This window comes from Calliphora vicina, chromosome 5, assembly GCF_958450345.1.
Source record: "Calliphora vicina chromosome 5, idCalVici1.1, whole genome shotgun sequence".
NCBI classification, from domain to species: Eukaryota; Metazoa; Arthropoda; class Insecta; order Diptera; family Calliphoridae; genus Calliphora; species Calliphora vicina.
In genome coordinates this window covers 22938469-22965120 of record NC_088784.1, presented here as the reverse complement: position 1 = coordinate 22965120, position 26652 = coordinate 22938469, and the positions used below count along the sequence as shown (strand labels likewise).

Sequence of the window (26652 nt, the reverse complement as noted above, 5' to 3'; positions counted from 1 at the left end):
AAATAATAGAAAATGTAAAAGAAAAATAAACAATACAACAACAAAAAACACAGGATTTCAATTGCGCCTTTGTAACTGTCACACACTCTCCATCTCTCTCTGTTTACAATATGGCGACATTAAAATGATGAAGTTAAAGAAGAAACGAGGTAAACAAACAAAGAAACCCAGTTAATTGTTAAGATGTTGCCATATTTTTACCATTACAGAAACTGCACAGGTTCGCGTTGCCAACATTTATATATTACATATAATAAATCCTTGAAATGTTTGTTATTTTATCAGGGATAACAATATTGTTACGTTTTAACCTTTTCAAAACGTTTGGTTTATTTCCTTTAAATAAACCGGATACTTTTGATTGCAAATAAAAGCCGTTTAGTAGTTTGAAAATTGTAACTACTCTTTATTTAAAATGTACAACAACAGAATTAAATAGTCACTCAATGTTTTTTTTTAAACACGTTTATAAATTCTCAGAAATACAGACACACTTTATAATGTACACGAATTCACTTGAAATACAGCACACTTTAAGGCACTCAGTTGATGTTTATTCGAAAAGCGTCTCTGATAAACTCACTAAGGACTGCAACCTCTGCCACTATTTATAACACTGCCATCTGCATTCTAGATTGCTCTTTAACTGTCTAGAGCTTTCTAATACATACGCCATCTGTGGTGTACTTTCTACAATATTCTTTAACTGAATACTCGAATTAGAATATACGGTCGCAGCAAACAGCGTTGCCAACTTACGATCAATGGTCAACTGAAAGCTCTTATTCAATGTTAATAATGCCCACAAATATGTTAAAGTTTGCTATTACAGCACTGCTATTTGAAAGCATTATACTACTTTTAAATCAGCCGTTAAAATCGTTATATTTGAATTCAAGTACAATTTCGTAACAATATTTTATGTCCCAAGGAATCTAACGTAGAGTTAATTAACACTTTAATGTCCCCAAGTAAACTAGAATTTAGATAATTAATTATTATACAAATTTTTCCATAGCAATCAGACTATCTCTTTGTAATCTATATAGAACCAATTGACTTCTTGCTAGGACTCAAACATGCTATAAAAAAAACCAAGCACAAGTTTGCCTATCGCCACCACAACTGCTGGGATATGAACAAAACACATAAAAATATGTATATGATTCGTTTCAAATAACTAAGGCTTAAGATTAAAGAATTTATGATAAAACAGCTAATTGACATGTGTAAATTATCTGCTTAGCTTAGTAAAACATGCAATTTAAATATATGTACATTTACATTTATTCTATGTACTGGAATGACTTGCCAAGTAATAAAAATAAACATGGTGTTAATATTGCATTGCCAACTTTAATTAAACAAATGTCATTTCTTCTTGTTACAAAAACCAAGCAAGAACTACCGTTAACAATCTAGGTTACCCTAAAAAAAAAGTATTTCAAATACAAAATAAAAATTTGTTCATTCTAATCTTTTAGGCTAAACCAAAACAAACAAATCAAATATTAAAACATTTTTTGGTTTTTCTTTTTAAATTTACACACCTTCCTTGAAAACAAATTTACTTTATAAGATTAACTTAAACCAAATGTCCAAAAGCGACCGGTTTCCTTTCTAAACATGAAAGATATTAAAAAAAAATATATATTTTTCAAAAATTTAACGCCAAATTGCCTGAACAACGCATTTGTAAAATTAAATAACAGCAACATGAAATTTTTTAAAAAAATATATATAAAATAAACAAACCAAAAAAATTGACATACTCTGAAATTGCCAACTTCCTTAAGGTGGTGTTAAAATATCATGATAACAAAAAAATATTGTTGTGTATATGTATATTAAATATGTTTTAATTAAAAGCGAAATGTATTTTAGGTTTTCAAAAAGATTTATTGGCTTTAAATTAAATTACATGCAAAACTGAATAATTTTTTTCGTTTAAATTTGTGTAGATACCCTACATTTTTGAAATAGTTGTAAAAAAGTTGTGAATAGCGGAAATGAACTAGGAAATAAACATAAATATTTAAAATACAATCACAAATCGGAGCCAACTGTTTTGAATCCCGCATTTTTAAGACATACACCAAATATATTCTCAAGCATTAACAAGTTTTGTAAACGATTTATTTATGGGAGGTTTAATGACAAGTGAACCAACTTTTAAAATCAATGTCTTCCGGGATGAAATTTGCACCAAGTTTAGACCTATTGGATAGTAATTCAGACACAATTTTTCAATAAGATCGGTCAAGAACTCTCGGTGTTAGAGGGGGTCAAAATTTGACATTTTTGCCAAACATGTGATTTTTCTTATCCATGTAACTTATTACCTATTGTTCTAAGCAAAATGTGTCCCAAATAGTTTAGATAGCTCTTTCTTCAATACATATTTCGAAAAAAAAATATTCGGCTGTGCCGAATCTTATATACGCTTCACCAAATTATACTTAAAATTAAATTTTTATAGGTAAACAAAATTTAATTTTTTTTTAAATTTTTTTAAAAAAAAAAGTTTTTTCCATTTTTTTTTAAAAAAAAATTTGAATTTTTTTTTTTTTTTTTTTTAAAATTATGACAAAAAAATTTTTTGATGAAAAAAAATTCGGGTTAAAAAATATGTTTCCCGATTTTGACCCATTGTTGGTCCAACTTACTATAGCCTTATCTACATCGTTGCAATGGACTTTCAAATAGCTATCATTAGATATCCATATTGTCTATATTAATGACTTAGTAATCCATATATAGATCAAAAATAGGTCAAAAATCGAGGTTGTCCCGGTTTTTTGCTCATATCTCCGTTATTTATGGACCGATGTTGCTGATTTTAAATAGCAAACTTCTCGAAAGCATGTCTGACAGAATTATTGAAGATTTGGATCCCGAAGATATCTGGGGTCTTCAGAAAATTGATTTCAACAGACAGACAGACGGACATGGCTTAATCGACTCCGCCATCTATAAGGATCCAGAATATATATACATACTTTATAGGGTCGGAAATGAAAAATGTAGAAATTACAAACGGAATGACAAACTTATATATACCCTTCTCACGAAGGTGAAGGGTATAAAAACAAGTAAGAGATCTATATTCGGCTGTGCCGAATCTTACATATATACCCTTCACCAAATTATACTTTAAAATAAATTTTTTTTTAATTGTTTTTAAAATTTTTTTTTTTTCGAAATTGTTTTCCAAATTTTTTAAAAAAAAAATTTTAATTTTTTTTTTTTTTTTAAAAAAATTTATGACAAAAAAATATTTTGATGAAAAAAAATTCGGATTAAAAAATATGTTTCCCGATTTTGACCCATTGTAGGTCCAACTTACTATATCCTTATCTACATCGTTGCAATGGACTTTGAAATATCTATCATTAGATATCCATATTGTCTATATTAATGACTTAGTAATCCCGGCTTTTTGCTCATTTATCCGTTATTTATGGACCGATTTTGCTGATTTTAAATAGCAAACTTCTCGAAAGCATGTCTGACAGAATTATTGAAAATTTGGATCCCGAAGATATCTGGGGTCTTCAGAAAATTGATTTCAACAGACAGACAGACGGACATGGCTTAATCGACTCCGCTATCTATAAAGATCCAGAATATATATACTTTATAGGTTCGGAAATGAAAAATGTAGAAATTACAAACGGAATGACAAACTTATATATACCCTTCTCACGAAGGTGAAGGGTATAAAAAAAATTTAATATTTTTTCCGAAATCAAAAAATTGTTTGATTTATTTTTTCAAAATGACCCCTTTTTTTCTTAAAATAAAGCTTAGATATTTTCCTTGAGGACCTATTTGGTCGCTTAGTGGGATGCAAGTTCGATATCTATCAAAAAAAATGTTTTGTAACTCAACAAAAAAAAATAAAAAACTTTGTTGACTTTTTTTTTCGAAAGCTCAGATATTTGCCTTGAAGACCTATTTAGTCGCTTAGTGGGATGCGAGTGGGATATATATCAAAATAAAAGTTTTGCAACTCAAAATATGCAATTTTTGAAATTTTATTTTGCAAAATGGTCCCTTTTTTAATTTTTTGCTCAAAAGAAAGCTTGGGTCTATTCCTTTAAGACCTATTTGGTTGCTTAGTGGGATGCGAGTGGGATATATAGCAAAATAGATGTTTTAACTCAAGATATACAATTTTTGATTTTTTTTGGCAAAATCTAACTTTTTTCCAAAATGGGCTCTCTTTTTAAAAGAGCCCATACTATAAAGTATGTCCATTCCTTTAAGAGCTTTTTTTGTCTCTTAGTGGGATGCGAGTGGGATAGTATCAAAATAAATGTTTTAATATAAAAATTGTATGTCTAACCTTGGTGCAAATTTCATCCCGATTGGAAGACATCGATTTTAAGAGTTGATTCACTTGTCGTGAAATCCCCCTTATGTATTGTTACGAAATTGTACTTGAATTCAAATATAATGATTTTAACGGCTGATTTAAAAGTATCCTAATGCTTTCAAATAACAGTGCTGTAATAGCAAGCTGTAACATATATGTGGGCATTATTAACATTGAATAAAAGCTTTCAGTTGACCATTGATCGTAAGTTGGCAACGCTGTTTGCTGCGACCGTATATTCGAATTCGAATATTCAGTTAAAGAACATTGTAGAAAATACACCACAGATGGCGTATGTATTAGAAAGCTCTAGACAGTTAAAGAGCAATCTAGAATGCTCTAAATAGTGGCAGAGATTGCAGTCGTTAGTGAGTTTATCAGAGACGCTTTTCGAATAAATATCAACTGAGTGCTGTGTGTTTTCAAGTGAATTCGTGTACATTATAAAGTGTGTCTGTATTTCTGCGAATTTATAAACGTGTATAAACAAAACATTGAGTGACTATTTAATTCTGTTGTTGTACATTTTAAATAAAGAGTTGTTACAATTTTCAAACTACTAAACGGATTTTATTTGCAATCAAAAGAATCCGGTTTATTTAACGGAAATAAACCAACGTTTTAAAAGGTTAAAACGTAACAGTATTTATTTAATGTGCTATTGTATGGTTCAATCTGTCTCTCTTCTTCAATATGACGATATTTAAATTATACAAAATGATTTATTTAATGTGAAAGGTCTATTAAATATTGCAAATAATCACAATCATAAAACCTATGACATACTACAGCAAATGTCATTTTAAACACTCATCAATCATTTGCTGTAAAAGTTCTCTAGCTCACTTAACATTGCAATATGACACACTCGTCATTTGATAAACATGTTGCTTGCTCACTCCATTGCTAAATACAGTTGCTAATTAGACGTGCATCATTAATACATACTGGTACGTTACATTGGCAATACTAAGAGTTGCCAATTTGATAACAAGTTTTACTAAATATGGCCACAACAATAAAAATAAAAGCAATAAAATGAAGGGTATTTAATTGTCGTTTGAAACCAAGCAACTCCTTTAAATTGTTATTAATATTTAAACATTTATTTATGTACATTTAATGGCTTGTTAATAAATATGTATGTTTATTTTTTTTGAAAATTTTTTTTCTCCATAATAAATCTTACTACTATTTCTCAAATAGTACCAACTGTCAATTAAATTAAAGTTCAATTTACGCAATCAAATTTTGTTTTGTGGCTGTGGTCAAAGTTTTAAAAAAGAATTTGTTAAGAACTAAAAGCCCACGCTGTGAAAATAAACACCGAAAACCCCCAAAAAATATTAAAAAGGTATTAAGCAATTGTCAATTCGTGCTGTTTTTTGAATTAATGTAAAAAAAATATTCAAAACTGCAGCAGTTTTTGTTTTTTTGTCTGTTTGCTAATGTTTTGACTTGAAAATTGCTACAATTTTTTATGTAAACGATATCTAATGCGGAAAATTTTTTGTATACAAACGTAAATTTATTTGCATTTCGTTTCAATTTCATTTTTTTTTTATAAAAAAAACCAAACTTTATCTGTCTTAAAGTGGCTTATTTTTTTTGTCTGTATTGGCAAAAAAAAATATAGTATGTAACAAAATTACAAATATTTTTATGTTCAAAGTACTATTATTAGGACTTTCGCTTTTAAATACTTTTGTCTGTCCATTTTAGCCCATTTTATTTAGCAATTGTTATGTTTGTTTTTAGTAGTTTTCATTTTGAAAATGACCACCCACACTAGACGGCAGTTTTAGCTTAATAAATAAGCCTGAAATACTCAAATACATGCAAAAGTAACTATACACCCACTGCTACCTTTTTTCTAAAATAAGCCATACAGTGTATGTCTTTGTCTATAGGGTCACAAGTATGCCAAAACAAATGTTGGCAGACAGAGTTCCCTTTTTGAGTTACTCAGAGACCAGACAGACAGACAATCAAATGAATAAATATTTGCATTTTATGATTTGCCATTACTAACACACAATAAGTGAGTGGACGACGAATGACTGACTACCGGTTTATCGATAATATTTAAATTTGTGACCAGCCAAAATGTTCAACCTGTGGCGCCCCTAACGCATGTATAGCTTTTAATTATGGGTGTGGAATTTTACAAAATAAAACTGTTACTTTTTCTAAGTATTTGTTGGTGTTGCCAACTTTTCATTGCAGTACTGCTGTGGGCTTGTTGGCATAGATTATTGGCTTAAAATAACCCCCTGAAAATACTTAAATACCATGGTGTCAAATCACATGATCTAGTTGAGCAATTCTGATCACCGAAACGAGAGAGTACACAACCAGGAAATGTCTCATGCAGTAATTAAATTGTTTCACAGACATTCATTCAAAGTACTCTCTCCATTATGTATGGTCATTAGGCTTCAGTTAATGTATCAATGTGATCTCCAATTGATCCAATATCTTTGAATTATTCAATTAATCTATTCACCTAAATGAGGTTAAATCAATATTCCGACAATATTTTGTATGAAATTTTCTAACTGTGGCCGTTACCCTATCTATGTCTATACTTGATACATTTTTGTCATGATAAACATCAAAATGGTTGTCAAGATTCAAAATTATCAGGTATAGCATCCATTTATTAGTGCTATTGCTTCGTTATGACAAAATTGTTAGTGCTTTTGCTCAGGCAACTATGTCTTGACAACAAATGTCATTTATTGTTATAATAAATATTTGTCAAGTATAGACAGGGGCTTAAGCTTTCATTATTCTTTTTCAACAATGAAAACGCATTATTTTCTCTAGCAATACTCCAATTATACTTATGCTTATCCATTAAATAGAAGTTTGGCATTTCGTTTGTAGTTTCCACATTTTTTATTTGCGATCCCATAAAGTGTTGATAATCTGGATCTTTATAGATAAAGCAGTCGATATATCCATGTACGGCTTTCCGTCTGTCTGTTGAAATCAACTTTCCTACATACAGGATTGATACATTAAGGTATCCGATGTAGTCCAACTATGTATATCGGAAAAATCGACTCATAAATGGCTGAGATATAAACAAACAACCACGACTATTCAAAAGAAAATTCAGTCTCGCACCGGATTTCATGCGATACGCTTGTTTTTCAAGAATATTTTATTTTCACCATCATTTTTTGTTTTAAAATTTTTTTTTCAATAATTTTTTTTTCACAAAAGTTAATTTTTCTCATTAATTTATCTTTTTCACCAAACATTTTATTCATCTTACCAAAAATCACTCATGCTTGATTTTTGTTTTTGGTTGGCAACACTTCGCTGCTCAAATGCATGCAAATTCATTAACTGATTAAAATCTTAATATAATCCAATGTTTTTAAAAATCTTGTGAAAATCTTATGTTGTATTTTTATCTAAAGCTCAAACATTCAATGCCGGCTGGACCTTTGTTCCATAACAACTGCTATTTTCAGTTCACTGATAGTCGTTTTAATGTCCTCTCCATGTTTACTACCATCTGTCAAACCTTTTTTTGGTTGGCAACACTTTACTGCACTTAATTAAAATATTGATTGCACATTGGAACATATTTATTTGAGCGTATAGACTAAATCAATCAGATAAAATGTTAATTAAATCTTGTGAAAATTTCCTCTGTAGATTCGAAATAGATCTGCCTTTCAAATGAGGCCGCAAAATGTTTAGTATTCCATCAAAAACTTAGTAATGATTTTTAAATGCTTAATAATATATTTTCAATGGCTACTACACACCGTCTGCATTACCTACTGACTTATTTCACTGATAAAACGTCTATATATATGTATGTTCTTTCCACTCCTCGAGGGAGCATAGGGCTATGACAAGGTGGTTCCAATAATCTCGATCGTCGGCTCGATGCTTGATTTCGTTCCACTTCATCCGCAATTTCGAAAGCTCTGTTATTAATTGTCACTTGCAGGTTTGAGCTGGTCTCACAACTCGTCTGCTTCCCTGCGGGTTCCAGCCTAAGCATTTCTATTTTCACTTTATTTCCGTTTTAATATGCTGCTGGATTGCCTCCACCCAATGTTGGTTGTTGGATATTGTTACAGGCCAGAAAATATTTAAGATCTACATGGTTGCTCCAGCGGTTCAGTTTAACCTGAATATTGGAGATAGCCGTCTATGTATTCGCCAGAAAATAGTTCTTCAAGAGCAGAGATCAATTTCATTCCTCATTACGCCAGTTTTGAGTTATATTTCGGAGGAAAAATGGATGTTAAGACTGGGTTTACTGATATCAATTCTTTTTTTCCAAAACTTTAGGAAGTGTTTTTGATTCGTATTGGCAAAAGATAGTTCTTGTGTTATATTTCGGGAATAGATAGCTGTTATGCAAATGAGTTTTTTGCTGACTGGGATTAAAGATTTCAATTCCCACTTTTTCCAAATTTCAGGTCGTAGTTCTGAGAAAAAATTATGTATCCTTTTTTTCCTATAATTTCCAATATAAAATGTCCAAATTAAACAAAAATATGTTTGCTGGAGAAATGCTGACAGATTTCCCAAGTTTACTTAAAAAGAGAACCATTCGAAAGGCCTCAGTTACTTCTTTCTAAATTTCCCAAGGTTACTTAAAAAGAGAACCATTCGAAAGGCCTCAGTTACATCTTTCTAAATCCTCAAAGAAACTTAAAATCAGTTGGTATTCAACGAAGTTACTGGCTTAGTGTATAAAGATACGAAAACCCGTCTTTTTACATGGCAAAACTAGTATCACTTCCCAGGTATTTCTACTTCCATCTTTTTCCTAACATTGTGCAAGCAAAGCATACAAAAATAGGCGAGTCGGAGTCGTTTCAAATTCGATTTCTTTATATCGAAAACTTCATCTCGATGTTAGGTTTGTGTACAGCAATCGACAGATTTTAACTGCTGACTTCGCAGATATATAAATGAACCATTTGACTTTTCTTTCAAGTCATTGTTCACATAGAAGTGAAGTTAATAATATCCAAACAAGGTTCCTTTCTAAATTTTTCCAGAGAGCACCACCTTTGTTGTTGATATTTTGGGATATATTTCAATCATTCTGGGGAGAACTTCGGCTTATTCTCTTCCAGAGTCTGTGGCTTGTTGGGCAATATTGCCGTCCACTTTAAAAGGATATATTAGGAGACACGAAAGCTCATCTTTCAAAACTGAAACATTTACGCTTACATTCGACTTATCGTTCCATTCATCGTTCTCATAGAAGTGAAGTTAATGATATCCAAATGCGGTTCCTTTCGTTAAGCAAGCGAACAAATGCATTTATTCCATATCGACGACATTTTTGGTAGGCATTTTCCCGCATTTTCAATTGTTGTGGCACACACTTGCCGGGTATTATCTTTGAGAACTTTGTGAATTAAAAAATCAAAATTACAATCTGATCATCGATACCAAAATGCGTTTCCATTCGTTTAGCAAGCGAAGGAAAGATTTAATTCGCTATCGAGAAACAGGTTGTTCTAAATAGAAAACGACAATTCTGGATAATACAATGACATAATTTCGTAACTTTTATTTGGTCCTTTAAGTTATTTCCATAACATTTAGGAAATGATATCGTTCAATAGAGCGCCACTATTTTTGACTATAATTTCGGCACTCTTTCAATCGTTCTGACGAGAACTTCGGCCAATATGTTCTCGCTTTTTCTACCGCATTTTCAATTGTTCTGACACACTCTTGCCGAGTATTCTCTTTCAGAACTTCGTGAATTGAAAAAAATCCCAAAGAAAGAAGGTCAAATTTGAAGATTTTGCTGTACTTAGAAACACATCCATCAAAATTATAACTTGATCTTCGAATATAAAATTAATGATATCCAAATGCGGTTCCCTTCGTTAAGCAAGCGAAGGAAAGCTTTCATTCGCTATCGAGGAACATATTGTTATAAATAGAGAGCGCCAATTCTGGATAATACGATGATGTAATTTTATTTCATTGTTATTTTGTCCTTTAAGTTATTTCCATTACTTTTTAAAGATGTTGTCCTTCAGGAGAGCGCCACCATTGCTGAACATAATTTAGGCTCTCTTTCAATTAATCTGACGAGAACTTCGGGCGATATGTTCTCGCACTTTTGTCAGATGTTCTCTTCCAGATTCTTTAGCTTGTTCACATAGATCCATGACTTCAAATAAGTCCAATGAAAGAAGGTCAAAGTGGACTATCCAAAACTCATTCTTCAAAATTTGCAAACACTGAGTGAGGTCTACACTCAGTTCTTGCAAATGTTCTGCAAACCATCATCCTTCCACATGTCCTTCAGTCCCAGTACATCAATTCGACACAATAAAAACTCGTTTATCGTGGTTCTGAACTGTATATCAGTCACAGTAACCGTGTTAACTACAGCGTCCATGCTTTGTCACTTATATATCAAAGGCAAAACCCTTGGCCCCCCTAAAGAAACACATGTTGAGCTTAACAGTTTTCATATCTATAAATTATACATTTTTCCATGAAATTTATTAAGTGTTGAAATGAAATACTGACACCTACATACATAAATATGTACCTTTGACACATGAAAATAAAGTAGATAATATTTTCTTAAAATTATAACATAAATTTCCACAAAAATTCCTTAGATTAACTTAAATATGTTTGCCAAACATGTATTAAACTTAACAGTAACAACTCAATGCTTTAACTGTACAGTAAAGCCAACTTCTTCATCCGTTTCCAAACCTATATCAGCTATTAAAGCTTTTTTGGTTTTAGGATAACCCTCCATAATGGCATCCAACATGTCATTGCACATGCGTTTGCGCTTACGGAAGGCCACAGAGACATTTTCGTATTTAGTTTCAATTTTTTTAATGTCTTGAGAGGATAACTAAAAGAAAAGAAATATTTTAAATTTATAATTTAAGAATTAAAAGTAATTTGTATGAATTCCTACCTTTGACTCTGATTCCTGGGCCTGATAGTGTCTTAACTTTTCATTGGCGTGTCTTATATCATCGAGTAGTTGATCCCTTTCTTCCTCTAAAGTAGCCAGACTTTTTATTTTATTTAAAGATTTCAACTTTAAATCCAACTCACTTAATTGATTTTCTTTGGTTTTCAAAATATTTTGAGCTTGTGAGAGTTTTTGTTTTAAAGATTGCAATTGTTTTTTTAACTAAAATGAAAATATTAATTAGAAAATTGAAATTTTAAGTATAAAACAATTAAACCTACCTCCTGGTAATTAACATTTTGTTTAGCAAAATAGATTTTATGTTTGCCATAGGTCTTGGCTATTAAAATCTCCTTACTAGCTAAGGAATCCAAGGCTCTGTTAACAAAAAAGGAAACGTTTTAATTAAAAATATAAAATTTACTTAAAAACTTACTTTTGTATGGCTGCTTTACCCAGCTCCTTGCCACACTTCTCCATTACATCATTGACTGCATAGGGCCGATTCTCTTTTAGCATAAAATCCTGCACAATCTTTATAATATTGGATGTTTTTGACATCTAAATTAAAAATCACATGGTAAAATTAACTTTGTATAAAAAATAATAAATTTATCTTTAGTTTTGTATCTACTTGGTATTTAATTATCTTACCGCTCACGTGTTTTCTGTCAATGGATTAATGGCAATTTCAAACAACTGTGTTTTTTTGTGTTAGACTTATTAGCATTTGTAAATAACGGTTTTGTTTAGTTGGAAAAACTTGTTACGGTAATTTTAATAAATATTTACTAATTACGGTACATTTAACAACTATGCAAACACAGAGAGTGTGATTGACAAATCTAAAATTAATGTTAATGCCAGCAAATGGCAACGCCTGGCCTGAACCAGTGTGTATGACTTACATTTTTTTTTTATTTATTTTTAATTTTATTATTTATTTAAATGATACAAATAATATGAGAGCAAGTTACAGAGCAAGTTAGTTGGAAGTGAAGCAAAAGTGTTAATACTCTAGGAAAGGAACAAAGTAATTTTTTATTAAATGATATTTGCTATTATTAATGGTTGTTAGTTTGACATATTTAATTAATATTCATACATAGTTAATAACGACAAAAAACCTTGACCCGTGCCACCAACTAGTAGCTTTTTATTACATGCGGCGAGCTGTAAATAGGCAGCTGATTTGACAGTTCTCAGTTGTTTTGAGGTTAATTTGGTGATTCGTAATTCAGCTCTGGGTGCAGAAATGCCCTCACGTGTCATTGCCATTATCGGTTAAGGGTAATAAGGCCGTAATTTTTTCCCTGACTTAGAGAGTTTAGCGTTTCACTCTCGCATTTTTTTTGGTTATAATTTATAACCTATAATTTCACATGGTGGAGTACCAAAGAAAACTTATTTTCGGTAGAGTACGAACGGAACTATTTTATGGTGTTCATAATCGTCCATCAAAGCGATTAATTCGAAAAACTATGGATCGTTTTCGCAATACGTTTACTCTTAACGTTAATACGAATCCCGAACGACGCCGTACAGTGCGCACAGAACAAGCGATGGATGGTGAGCAGCGAAATGTTGATGATGATCCAAATGTGTCAATTCGTCATCGTGATCAACAACTAAACTTGCCTGATCGTGGTTTACGAGCTCACAAGATTAAACTCATACAGAAAACATCGCTATTGACCCACAATTTCATTTGAAAATTTTGTTCAGTGATGAAGCACACTTTTGGTTAAATGGCATAATTGCAGCCTTTGGAGCGATAATAATCATCAAGCCATTGCATCCAGAAAAACACACTCTATGATGCGCTTTATAGGCCGGTGGAATCATTTGGCGAAAGAATAATTTCAAGAAATGGACCTGTTAACTGACCAACTCGTTCATGTGATTTGACCCCATTCGATTATTTTCTCTGTATGTCATGTGAACAACCCGAACAAAAGTTCAGATCATATGTTTGGACCGCAAGTTCTATACGTTACCATAATGACTCTCCCTACCTCTATTGGCGGTTGACGACATGCATGCGGTATTGATCTATAAATGTCTTTCGAAGCAGTCATGAACATGCTCTCTGTATTTTCTCTTCGACCATGCGAACGACTTTCCAGACATGAATCGAGGGAGACATCAGCTGTATGATGTTGAATAAATCCTGCTCAAATCTCAATATTTTCTCTTCGTACATGCGAAGGTCTTTTCAGACATGTATCAAGGCAAACATCAACTGTATGATGTTGAAGTTTAAGAAATCGGAAGAACCTTCGTCGGAGATTTACATGCAGGTTTCGTTTTGCTAGATTTTACCTCTGAACAGGCAATTGATTCATTAATGTCATTCAAAGCTGCTATGTGTGGGTTTCGATACAACGGGTCCTGCTCAAATCCTCTTCGTACTGACGAAGGTTTTTTGAAAAGAGATTTGTATGCAGCATGTGACGATCATGTTTGTATTGAGGCAAACATCGAATTATGATGTTGAAGTTTAAAAGACTTCTCCGACGACAATAGATTTGTGGTCCCTTAAGAGATTAGCATCCGACATTCATTAAGGTTGTGTTTTGAATATTGCTACACTGATAGCAGTATTAATTTATGAATGTCGTTCAAAGCTGTCATGGATCCAGCTTTCTCTTCGTTCATATGTTAAACTTTGAGTTATTCAAACATAACACTATGTTCCGTAATGGGAGAAACCTTCATGTACTTCGTGTAGATGGTGCTCCGCGGATGTTGAACTTCAGGATTTCAATAGTGTTATACTGGAAGCAAAAGGTAACTATATAGGAGCAGCATAATTGACCACTAACCGCGGAATTGATTTATAAATATCATTAAAAGCTGTGAGCTTTCCTGACATGTATCGAGGCAGACATCAAATGTATGATGTTAAAGTTGCATAACTCATCCAATAACATGACATTCACGCCTATCGCGAATCAATATTTCACATCAACTATTGTGAATGAAAATTTCATGGGAATATCACGATAGCAATTTTCCCTTCGAGGAAAATAGATATTTCATGGGAACATAAATTCCACATGTTATTGCCGATAGGGGTGATTATGTTCCATAACAGGGAAAACCTTCGTTTCCTTGGGGACAATCCTGAAGCTTGCGTTTTGACAGAACACTTGAACACTTAACGGTCTTGCAGTAAGCCACCAACTCTTTTCTTTCCATGACCCCAGTTCTGCTAGCTAACGCTTTGTAAACCTGGTTTCTACTTTGCAATTTCTGAGTGATTGCAGTGTCATGAGCTAAGGAGGTAAAGATTGGCCATAAGAAATATTGATTGATTCACAGCTGGAATTTGGTCTCCATACAAGATTGAAATGTGTCTCCTATCGATACACCAATCTTGTTGAAGTTGGCAAACAAGGTTTCTCTATTCATGTTCCAAGTTCTACCGGCTATCGCATTGGGAACCTTGTTTCTAGTTCCCAATTTGTGGATACTTGCAGTGGCATAAACTGAGGAGCTAATGAGGCTGTGAAATATAACCTTAAACAATTTCGATTGATTCACAGTTGGAGATTGAGAATTATCTCCTTCGATCAGGTGGTGAAGAGTTTTGCAGAAGTTTGGAATTTCTAAGTGATTGCAGTGGCATGAGCTAAGGAGTTAATGAAACCGTATTAGTTGGCCATAAACAATTTCGATTGATTGATTCACGGAATTTGGACTCCATCCCAAGATTGAAATGTATCTCCTATCGATCGACCAATCGTGTTGAAGTTGGCTAACAAGGTTTCTCTATTCATTTTCCAAGTTCTGTCGGTTATTGCTTTGGGAACCTTGTTTATACTTCGCAGTTTAAGGGTAATTCAGTGGTATAAGCTGAGGAGGTAATTAGGCTGTGAAATATATATAACATTTAACAATTTCGATTGATTCACAGTCGGAGATTGAGAATTATCTCCTTCGATCAGGTCGTGAAGAGTTTGGAATTTATAAGTGATTTCATAACCTATGGAGGTAATGATTCTGTAAAAGTTGGTCGTAAACAATTTCGATTGATTCACAGCCGGAATTTAGACTCCATCCCAAGATTGAAATGTATCTCCTATCGATCGTCCAATCGTGTTGAAGTTGCCAAATAAGATTTCTCTATTCATGTTCCAAGTTCTGCTGGCTATTGCTTTGGGAACCTTGTTTCTACTTTCTAAATTTATCAGTGGCATAAGCTGAGGAGGTAAGGGGGCTGTGAAAGGCGACCTTTACCAATTTCGATTGATTCACAGTCGGAGTTTGGACGCCATCATGATTCAAGAAATACAAAGCCATGATTGAGAATTATCTCTTACGATTAGGAGGTGAAGAGAGTTTCATATTTGTCCTAGTTTAGAAATACTTCCAATTTTTCTGGAAGATCCGAGAAATTTGTCATTTTTCAGTTATTTCAAATTCAAATCGTAGGAAGTTTTTTAGCTATATTTTAATCTTCTTTTAATTAAACTCAATTCAGTAATTCTGAAGAATTAGAGCCAAATTAAGAGTTAATTGATTAGGTTCTTTAGTCATTTAATTACATTACACTTTAATGGAAACTTCGAAATACTCTGAGAAGCTGTTGAATCATTCTTTATAGGTAAATGTTTCAAATGTTTTGGGATTAATGCGAAATTTATCACATAAAAGATAATCAGCCCAATTAAGAATAAAAATTACGCGGGAGTTTTTTCCCTTTTCTCATTTTTCCTATTCAATTTCAATGAGAAAAAACTCCCGCGGAATTTTTTATTCATAATTGGGCTGAATAACTCTTTCTTCAGGACTTTGAACTATAAGTTAACGATGATATTATTGAATTTAATAGATAAATTTTGTTATCATGAATTGTCCATTAAAGACTTATACTCATGCCAGTATTGTCACCTCTAAACGGTGAAAAAGCCAAACTCTTATTAGCAAGGATAAGAACCTATCTCCTCTTTGGGATTTCCAATAAGATCGCCTAAGGTCTTCGAAGTTTCGTATTGTGCTGCCTCATAGAAATATTACTTCCTATTACGAATTTTTCGAGGATACATACGAGCTGGGGATAATCTCAGCTTGTTATGTACAGTAAGCCGCCGAACTAATCTCCGGACAACTGTCCTATTTCATTATAGAATTTTCTTCTTTCCGTTCATCTGACGGTAAGGACAGCAGGGAAATTGAGTACCATAAGCATTTACATTGAAAGACGGTTTTGCATTTCCAAACTGCTGCTTGAACGCTATGTCCATTACGATAACCCCAAACGTAAGAGATCGTATGTGAAGCCTGACCGACCAACCAGCCGAATCGGCACCAAAGCCAAATATCCAAGGCGCTAAGGTAATGTTCTGTATCTGGCCAGGCCATTACAGGGAACCTGTACCGAAGGACGCCCAAACATGAAACCGTAACATTCCCTCCTTGGAGGTCCTTGTTCTTAGGCTTGACTGAATAAATTGTTAGATGGTCTTTGGTTTAAAAGCATGAATAAATCTTAAAGAGCTTAGAGTAGATATTAACTACTCTAAGCTCTTTAAGATTTATTCATGCTTTTAAACCAACCCCAAACTTATTCAAGCCCTAAGGGATCCAAAAACAACTTTGCCAATTGTGTTTAATGATTCCGACAACATTTTGCAATGATGTTTATTGTTCGTTTATTGTAAAAAAGAATTAACATTCCAAAAATATTTTGCACATTGAAATTAGTTATCAATTAACAAACACATTTAACCATTCAAGAATACACCGGCCACATAAATATCTTCTTCGTTTGCTGCTCAATAAACATTCACACCAAAGCTAAATTCAACTGCTAATGGGTTTTTTCCAAATGTCAATTGAATCACGTTTTTTTTTTTATATATATAGACGGTTTATTTTACACATTAAACCTGATGCCATTTATTTTTTACTTTTTTGGTTGCAGAGGGGTTAATTTGCACGCTTGCCAGCTTGTAAACATTAAATTGTATATGATGTTTTTTATATTTAGATGACAACAACTGCTGAAAGAGTGCATCTTAAAAGGCGGGTTTATGAAATGTTTGAAAAGGGGGTCGGACTGAAGAAAGTTGGTTCCGCAAACTTGCCACAATTTCATAAAGACTGCACTAAATAACTTAAAATTGTTACAAAATGTTATTTCAGAAGCGTGAACACAAGGCGAATTTATATACCAGGTGGCGCACAGTGGTTCAGAAACGTATTTTTTTTGGCAATAATTCGGTATCTCGGGAACTATTAGAGATATCATTACGAAATTTCACATGGTTGAAGCTGAGGTGTTTTCGACTTGATTTACAGTAGTTCAGCTTCCTAGGGGTACTGGGGGCCAGTACATGGCCCCTCAAATTTGGACACCTCGGGTCTCATAGTGGCGCCATTTGAGTTAATTCGTTGCAAAAATCATAACTTTTAAACCAAATGAGATAATCAAAAAATTTAAAAAGCATATGATAGATAATTGATCAGCCTATAAAATGAGTTTTTGAAAATGGTTCTACGCCTTTCAGGTGCCTACTTATGGTTTGGCAAAGTTAAATTTGTGGAAAAATGAATTTTATGGGAAGTAAAAAAAAATATTTTTTAAAATTTTTTCATTTTTTATGTTTCTTTTTAAAGGCTTTTATGATTTAAAATTATTCCAGAAAATATTAAAAAAAAAAAATTTTTTAGTTTTTGGAACCATGTATTTTTTCAAAATTTTACCTCTAACAAAAAATGGGGCAAGGACGGGCAGCTAAGAATTTTTGCATTAGATAAAGGAATAATCAAAGAACTTATTTTGAAAATATGGCAAATATGGAAATTGACAGTTTCTTTTTATTTTCCTTCAATGTTAAGAAATATTGAAAAAATGGATAGTTGGTAAATATCGATTTACCTGGACAAATACAAAGCAAACAGTACAATTTTTTTGCTACTCTATTCTTAATAAATATATCTATCAATAGAATCAAAAATAATGACAATCCGTTACATAGTTTTCGATATATTGTATCTGAAACCGGACCAATTTACCTAAAAATGATGTGTTTTTTTGAAAACTGAAAATCAGTCAACTTTGAAGGGCTATATCTTCTGAGCCAAAAATCTGATTGCAATAAGAGTATCATATTTGAAATCCTTGGACAATTTACTGTAAGAGAGGTTTATTTAATATTTTTTAGGGGCACTTGTTCTACGGGCGCCACTGTGCGTCGGTGGCGAATTCAGGCAAATACGAGCGAATTAATTAATTTTTTTTCCTGCTTTTGAAATTGCTGCATTGCGAGCTACCAATGATTTTGCAAGCATTTGTTGAGTTTGAGGTTAAGTTGAGACTTTAGCACCCCTATCGTGAAAAATATGTTAAATTTATGTTCCCATGAAATATCCATTTCCCTCGAAGGGAAAATTTCTATCGTGATATTCCCCTGAACTTTTCATTCACAATAGTTGATTTTGTTCGTAACAGCTGTTTATTGTTTACAAAATTCCATCTAAAAATTTCCCATGTTGGGGATTTTTTTCATGTGAACAAAGTTTATGAACGAAAAATGGGAAAAGGGAACACATTTCATGTGAAATATTGATTCGCGATAGGGGTGTAAATGTCATGGATATTACAACTGTGTGTCGATAGCGAATTCAGGCAACTACGAGCGAATTCATTAATTTTTTTCCTGCTTTTGAAATTGCTGCATTGGGAGCTACCAATGATTTTGCAAGCATTTGTTGAGTTTGAGGTTAAGTTGAGACTTTAAATGTCATGGATATTACAACTTTTTGGGATTTTCTTAAACCGCCCCCCCCATTTTTTCCACCTAAGTCTCTGTTTTTGTTTTTCTAGAAATCATTTGATTGTAATATAGTTTTATGAAGAAGATTTACAATTGAATTGGAAACAAACTAACTAACTAACCTCAATATAGATTATCTAGCTGAAAAGGTTAAGCTAAATTACCAAGGATAGTTATTTTTTTTAAGTTTAATTCAAAGCAGAAACAACAATAACTACAATATACATATTTCATTGTTAATTTCAGCCACATTTAAATGTTAAATTTAATTATGTTTTCTATTTATTTTTCTATTTTTCTGCTTAAAGGGACGTGATGCTACACCTTATTTGGAAAGAAATCGTGTTGGTAGAGATGCCATTGATTCAGCGGCCGCTCTAACCGATATGGGTAAATATTTGTTCCGTGAGAGAAGATTGCCCGTGTATGATATAGCCGTTGCCATAACAAAGTAAGTTATTATAATGACAAGCTTAGAAAAGCGTTCAATGGCTGCTTACAAAATGATCATCCAGGATCGCCTAAAAAAACTATTTTCACTTTAATTTTCACTTTGAATCTTTCAAATTCTATTTTATTCAAACTCTCTAAAACAATCAAAAAATTATATTTCTTTAATGTAAGTTGAATATATATATTTTTTTAAAACCCCACTACTTTCCTGTATATAAACTTTAGGTATGATATGTGTCGAAGGCGTAAAGGAGGTCGTTGTACCAAAGGCACAGCGGGTAAAATATTTCAACCAATTACTTTATTTTAATTAATCTACAGTATAATTATTAAATTTGAGTAGTTTTTAATGCACTTGTACTGACACCAAACCACTTAATTTATATTTTTAAAACATAAAGACACACAACATTATAACAAATATAAAATACATTAAAATTTACAAATTATACACAATATCCTACTCCACATAACAACAATACAAATATGTGAGAATTGTTTTACTAAAAAAAATTAATTAATTAAAATAGAAAAAAGCTTTTTTAACAATGGTTAGTCATGGAGTTACGAGTATAAAATCGGTTAGTTACGGAATTAAATAATATATCCCTTTAGTATTTAAGTGTTTAGGAGTAATTGCTTTGAGAGTACAAATAGTTAAAGGGAAATTTTGATTAAGGAGCCATAATTAGTTTGTAAAATCGAAGTTTAAACGAAACTAAGATCTTAATTTCATTTAAATTTCGGTTTCAGACGAGCTTGATAACTACATAGGTCAACAAATAAAGACAGTTGGTGCCAAGATTCCGTTAGTAGTTTTGTTTTAGGTGTACAGTGGCAACAGCCATAATGTTTTTAAATTAGTTTAGCTTTGGATCTACCTTAGCTTCTATCTTCATTTTTATACCCATCGCCACGAGTGGCTAGGGTATATATAAGCTTGTCATTCCGTTTGTAATTTCTACATTTTTCATTGCGACCCCACAAAGTATATATATTCTGGATCGTTATAGATAGCGAAGTCGATATATCCATGTCCGTCTGTATGTTGAAATCAACGTTCCGTAGACCCCAAATAATTTACATACATGAGATATAAGGAAAAAACCGGGACAACTTTGATTTTTTGCCCTATTTATACCCTTCACCATGAGTGGCAAGGGTATATATAAGTTTGTCTTTCCGTTTGTAATTTCTACATTTTTCATTTGCGACCCCACAAAGTATATATATTCTGAATCGTTATAGATAGCGGAGTCGATATAGCCATGTCAGTCTGTCCGTCTGTGTGTTGAAATCAACTTTCTGAAGCCCTCAAATAACTTACATACACGAATGATACATCAATATCTCCGAAATTCTTCCGGCTCGGTTGCTATTTAAAATCGAGAAAATCGGTCCACAAATGGCTGAGATATAAGGAAAAAACCAGGACAACCTCGATTTTTGACCCATATCTGGATTACTTAATCATTAATATAGACAATATGGATATCTAATGATAGATATTTCAAAGACCTGTGCAACGACGTATATACACCAAATTTTTTTTCACTAAATATTAAAAAAAAAAATTTTTAAAATTAAAAAAAAAAATTATTAAATTTAAAAAAAATTAAAAAACAATTTCGAAAAAACAACTGGAAAAAAATTTAATTTTATATTTTGGTGAAGGGTATATAAGATTCGGCACAGCCGAATATAGCTCTCTTACTTGTTTTGATCTATATCTGGATTACTAAGTCATTAATATAGAAAATATGGATATCTAATGATAGATATTTCAAAATCAATTGCAACGATGTATGTAAGTTGGTCAAAATCGGGATAAATATTTTTTAACCCGAAATTTTCATTACAATATTTTTTTCATAAATACTTTACCAAACAATTTTTTTATTAAAATTTAAAAAAAAAAATAAAAAGAAATTGAAAAAAAACTTTTTAAAAACAATTTAGAAAATTGTTTTATTTTTTAAAAAAATTTTTAAATAATATGTAATATTTAAAAAAAAATATTTTTTTAGTAGATATAATTTGATGAAGGGTATATAAGATTCGGCACAGCCGAATATAGCTCTCTTACTTGTTTTAATATTGGCTGCCATAAGTAAATTCGTGTGCCCGTTTCGTAGTATTACATTTCCTATCACGAAAAAATTGTCGCAATGACCGAAACCTGTTAAATGTATAACAAACATAGTAAGGAATGCATATTTCAATTACTTTAAGATGGAGATTAAGTCCCTTGGATTCCAAACATTGTGTGTAGTGAATATTTAAGACAGTCATTTAAAGTTTGGTGTACCTATGATTTGGACAGAACAGAAAAACCATGTTGATGACAGATATTTTTGTGTTGCTAAATTACACGTATGTATGAATAAAAGGAAAATGACATATCCTTATTTACTGTCTGCTTAAAGGCCTCTATTGTACTCAGACGACGTACCATCTCCTATCAACATCTATCAGATTTGTATGACACATGGATGATGGAAGTTTTTTCGGATAAACATGACATCAATTTTGAAGTGTTGACGACGCCTTCACTTTATTTCACAATATTTCTTAAGTGATTTGAAAAGAGACCTTGACCTTTCGAAAGAAAGATCAGAGCTGCTAGCATCTAGACACGAAGAAAGAAATATTTTAACTCTATTTAAGAAAGTCTTATTTTATCGTGGTCGCCTTTCTTTCAGGAATGTTTCCAGGTTTGAATACAGAAAAACTAAAAGCTGGTATTTTTGATGACCACAAATAAGACTTTTAATCAAAGACAACTATTTCATACATACAATGAATGATTTAGAAGCAGCACTTTCAAAATTGTTGTGAAAAATTTCTCAGGAAATCGGAAGGTTGAAAATTACGAGGAATTAAATGGTTTGAAAAATCCTGGATGTAACATCATGGATACACTATCTGCACAGTCATTTAGACAAGTTGTTGTTCTATTAGTTAGAAATAGGGTATCGAATCGAGACTTAAAATCAGTTATAATTTTGACAGCACCAACCTGTGCTATTATATTGGACTTGTTTTGATATAAAAAAAACAAACTGCAAAGCTTTTTGCTTGTCTTCAGATGCAGCCAGAGTCTCTGGTGGGAATCGAACCCGCCACCCTCAGATTGATAGTCCAGCGTACTATCGTCTAGGCTATGTTTCTCCAAACCAATGGAATTTCTTCGGAATATATAAAATACCCTCAACATCCTCCGTTTTCGAGACTACTATTTCAAATTTAGAAAAATCGTATAGAATTTCTATTTACATTTAATTGTCGCTAAAGCATTGGTTGCCACGCATAGCTATTTGTAATTAAATCAAATCCCAGGGAAGTTCATAAAAATGTCCAAATAAGAAACAACAAGTAAGAGAGCTATATTCGACTGTGCCGGTTCAATTTTAAATATTTTTAGGTAAACAAAATTAATTTTTTTTCCAAAGTTGTTTTTTTTAATTTTTTCAAAAAAACAATTTTTCTAATTGTTTTTTTTAATTAAAATTTTTTTTTTTAAATTTAGGGAAAAAAATGTTGGTGAAAAAAAATCGGGTTAAAAAAATTTCCGATTTTGACCCATTGTAGATCCAACTTACTATGGTCTTATATGCGTCGTTGCAAAGGTCTTTGAAATATCTATCATTAGATATCCATATTATATATATTAATGACTTAGTAATCCAGATATAGGTCAAAAATCGAGGTTGCCCTCAAAGACAACATCACCCATGCCATCGGTCAAATTTATTTATTATCTGATTTATTCGAAAGAGTCATTGAAAATTGGACATTTCGGATGCTAGGCAAGATTGAAGATTATAAATTTTGGCCCACTAAAAAAACTTCTGGGGCCAAATTACCGCATTCGATATCGAGTAAAATTAATCTTAAGTTTCTTATTTGAGATTATGTCATTCGATATGGAGCAAGAAATTTAGTACATATTATCACAATTTCGATATCGAAATTATTTTTCGATACGATAGCTCATTCGATATCGCATGCGGTAATTTGGCCCTGAACATAAATACATTTCATGTCTAAGACATTGAGTCGTAATCAGAATATAACTGAACATTTGTAATGCCAGATTGTCTGAAGATTGCATAACTAAGACCCATATAAGACAATCTACTGAAGAAACTAAACTAATCATTATAGAATATTCTATGCTATCCGAATATAATGGAGCATTCATATAAAATACAATAATTAAACATCATAACAATTTTCTATAGGCTGAGATCTTGGCCTTTCGGATATTCGGATATGTATTGACAGTGAATTTGCCAATAAATCTCTCTCAGGTCCCTGCTTGACTTCCAAGTTGTTAGACTGTATGCCAAATAGAGACACATTTTAACCTGGAGTTATTTTGGCTAAAACTGTCTAGATGATGAGGAGACGGACTGGATGAAGTGCTGTTTTAGTGCTTTATCCAGGTATGTATTGACAGTCATGTTGCCAATAAATCTCTCTCGGGTCCCTACTCGACATCGACATCCAATTTAAACCTGAAGTTATTCTGGCTAAAACCGTCTAAATGATGGGGAGGTGACTAGATGAATCGGGCGGCGTAACGAATAACAAAAATCGGTAGCTATAGATCCTGCGGAATCAGCCATGGGGTCTAATTATGGTATTGACAGGCAATGTGTCATACGATCTCGAGCTAGGCGATTGAATCCATTATTACAATTCAATTTGTATAAGATTTGAATTAAAAAAAAATTAATCATTCAAAGGTTGAATGAATTCAATTATGAATTTATTGCACTACTAGTTGAGCGCCCCGGCTTCGCCCGGTAGCTATTTACTAATGTTAGTTCTTCAAGTATCTCCAACCCACATACACCTGCCTGTTCTTATTTATTTGCAAATAAAATATCTAAATTTGTACTGCATACTTTAGGGGACTTTTTTATTACAGTTGACTGGACTCAAAAATAAAAATTCTGAGTTTTAATAATAACAAATCCGCCAAATCGCTCCAGTCGTTCTCACGTGATGCCATTACATACAAGGACCATTTAATTTGTATATATATAGATGAATTAAGCTAAAGAATAAGATGTTGGGAATGGATTTAAGGAATACGATTTTTTAATTCCGATTTCAGATTTTAGTAATCTAATTGTATTAATTAATTTGAAACTGTGTTCTGAATAATCAAAATATAACCTCTGAAAACTCATTTTATAGTTGCAACTTCTTTAAAATTCGATTTACTTAAACTAATTATCAAGATTAAGCTCATTTTAAATTATTTGTATTAAATCTTAAAGCAATAGCCTAAAAATGCACTTATACTTTATGTTATTGGGTTATTAAATTGATATTAATTAAAAATAATTAAAAATTAGACACCATTAGTAAGATTGATATGGTTTAGAGTAAGAAATATATACAAATTTACAGTAATATATATAAACATATAATGGCATACCTTGTCTTTAAATGCCTCTTTCTCTAGCTCTCTCTCTCTTTCACTTACCTTTTTTCTCTGCTTTCCTTTTCAAGTTCTGTCTTTTCTTGTTATTTCTTGTTTACTTTGTATTTTTTAAAAATAGTGTTGTTATATTTAAACAAATAATTTCTTAATTTAGACTTGATATGTGCAGACGTACCTCCGCATATGGAAATTGTAATCGTGGTACCGCAGGTAATAAACGCAACTGAAATGAAACAAAAATTTTTTTTTTTTTTAAAAAATTAGCACGATCTGTTGTAATAAAATTTATTTTCTTTTAAAAAAAAAGTTTGTTTTTTTCTTAAGGAAAACAACTTACAAAAAGCACGTGTATAGCAAAATATCATCAAAATCTATTGTAAAAAGTTTTAAATTTCAGTGTTTCTTATCTATGTGTAAATAATCGAATGAAGACCAAAAATGTTGGAAATATTTTTTGTCAGTGTAAAATAATCTCTACTTTATGATGTCAACTTTTATGTTTTGTCATGTTTACTCTCTTTTATATAAATTTCTTTTAGAATTATTTCATTTTATGAATTTGAATATTATTTTTGCTTTGTTTAGCAAATTCGTACATCTGGAATGTTTCTGTTATTCGTTCATTCTGACCTATTTTCAGGAAAAATTATCTTTCTATACTCCTTTTGTTTTCTATTACCCCCTGTCTATACTTGACAAATATTTATCATAACAATTAATGACGTTTGTTGTCAAGACAAAGTTGTCTGAGCAAAAGCACTAACAATTTTATCATAACGAAGCAATAATACTAATAATTGTGATCTATACCTAATAATTTTTTTATCTTGACAATTTTTTTGAAGTTTATCATGATAAAAAAATTTCAGGTATAGACAGGGGGTTGTTTTCGAAATTGTTGCCTAAAATTTGTTTAATATTTTAAATCATTGCATGCTATTTTGTTTATAATATAATAAATAAGGTTTTGGTTTAGTTTTATTGGTTCTAAAGTTTTATTTCTACAAATTCACCATAATTCACCACACTTTATTATTTAATTCACCACCTTTTAAAAAACCACTTAAAATTGCTTTATTTTATTATGAATGTAACAATTATTAACAAATTATATAGTTTATGGTTAAAACCAATTGCTTGTAAAAGAAATTTGCCAAAACACAAGTGTTAAACATTTGTTTGGTTAATTGTTTCTTTTTCAACAACTAGTTTTAATCAATTACTTAATCACCACTTCCTTTTCTTGTAATTGTCTTTATTAATATTTCAACATTTTTGTTTTTTTATTATTATTTTTTCCTTCGTCCATTTTAAATTGAAAAATCAGGCTTTGCTTATGTCGGCGGCGCTTGTGTGGTGAACAAACGTTTGGAAAAAGTCAACAGTGTTGCTATTATTGAGGATACTGGCGGTTTCAGTGGCATCATTGTTGCCGCTCATGAAGTGGGCCATTTGTAAGTAAATTTCGATTTAAATTTAAATGTCTGTTTGTATTAGACAATTAAAATATTTCATATAAACAAAGTGGTTGTTAATTAAGTATTGAAATTTCCGTTATAAATGAAGACAAAAAAAAAACATTACAAACAGAAAAACTTGTTATAACTTGTCTGTTTTTTTTTTTCTTCAT

The 26652-nt window shown here is 31.7% G+C and overlaps 2 protein-coding genes across 3 annotated transcripts in view; one reads left to right on the top strand and one right to left on the bottom strand.

Annotated features, from left to right (window-relative positions):
• sona (sol narae) overlaps positions 1 to 26652 on the top strand; it is a 157763-nt gene that overhangs the window by 115936 nt on the left and 15175 nt on the right. Inside the window, exons 7-9 of one of the 2 annotated variants that reach the window (XM_065513546.1) lie at positions 19420 to 19562; positions 25177 to 25232; positions 26350 to 26476. In XM_065513546.1, the coding sequence (XP_065369618.1) occupies positions 19420 to 19562; positions 25177 to 25232; positions 26350 to 26476 (326 nt within the window). Of the gene's footprint in view, positions 1 to 19419; positions 19563 to 19789; positions 19843 to 25176; positions 25233 to 26349; positions 26477 to 26652 lie in introns of both variants that reach the window. The other variant, XM_065513545.1, reaches the window with a different exon arrangement.
• On the bottom strand, positions 10841 to 12605 carry LOC135959693 (homologous-pairing protein 2 homolog). The gene is made up of 5 exons (XM_065510700.1): positions 12474 to 12605; positions 11764 to 11888; positions 11609 to 11705; positions 11328 to 11549; positions 10841 to 11261 (listed from the first exon to the last, which is right to left on the bottom strand). The coding sequence occupies exons 1-5, from the start codon at positions 12603 to 12605 to the stop codon at positions 11064 to 11066; spliced, it is 774 nt and encodes a 257-aa protein (XP_065366772.1). The 3' UTR covers positions 10841 to 11063.

What these genes read in the sequence shown, in the direction of transcription:
- LOC135959693 (XM_065510700.1), bottom strand. Translation starts at nt 12,605, where the DNA reads ATGGCAATGACACGTGAGGGCATTTCTGCACCCAGAGCTGAATTACGA. An exon ending in GGTAAAGCAGCCATACAAAA is followed by an intron (nt 11,706 to 11,763) that starts GTAAGTTTTTAA and finishes TTTTGTTAACAG; the next exon opens with AGCCTTGGATTCCTTAGCTA. An exon ending in CCCAGGAATCAGAGTCAAAG is followed by an intron (nt 11,262 to 11,327) that starts GTAGGAATTCAT and finishes CTTTTCTTTTAG; the next exon opens with TTATCCTCTCAAGACATTAA.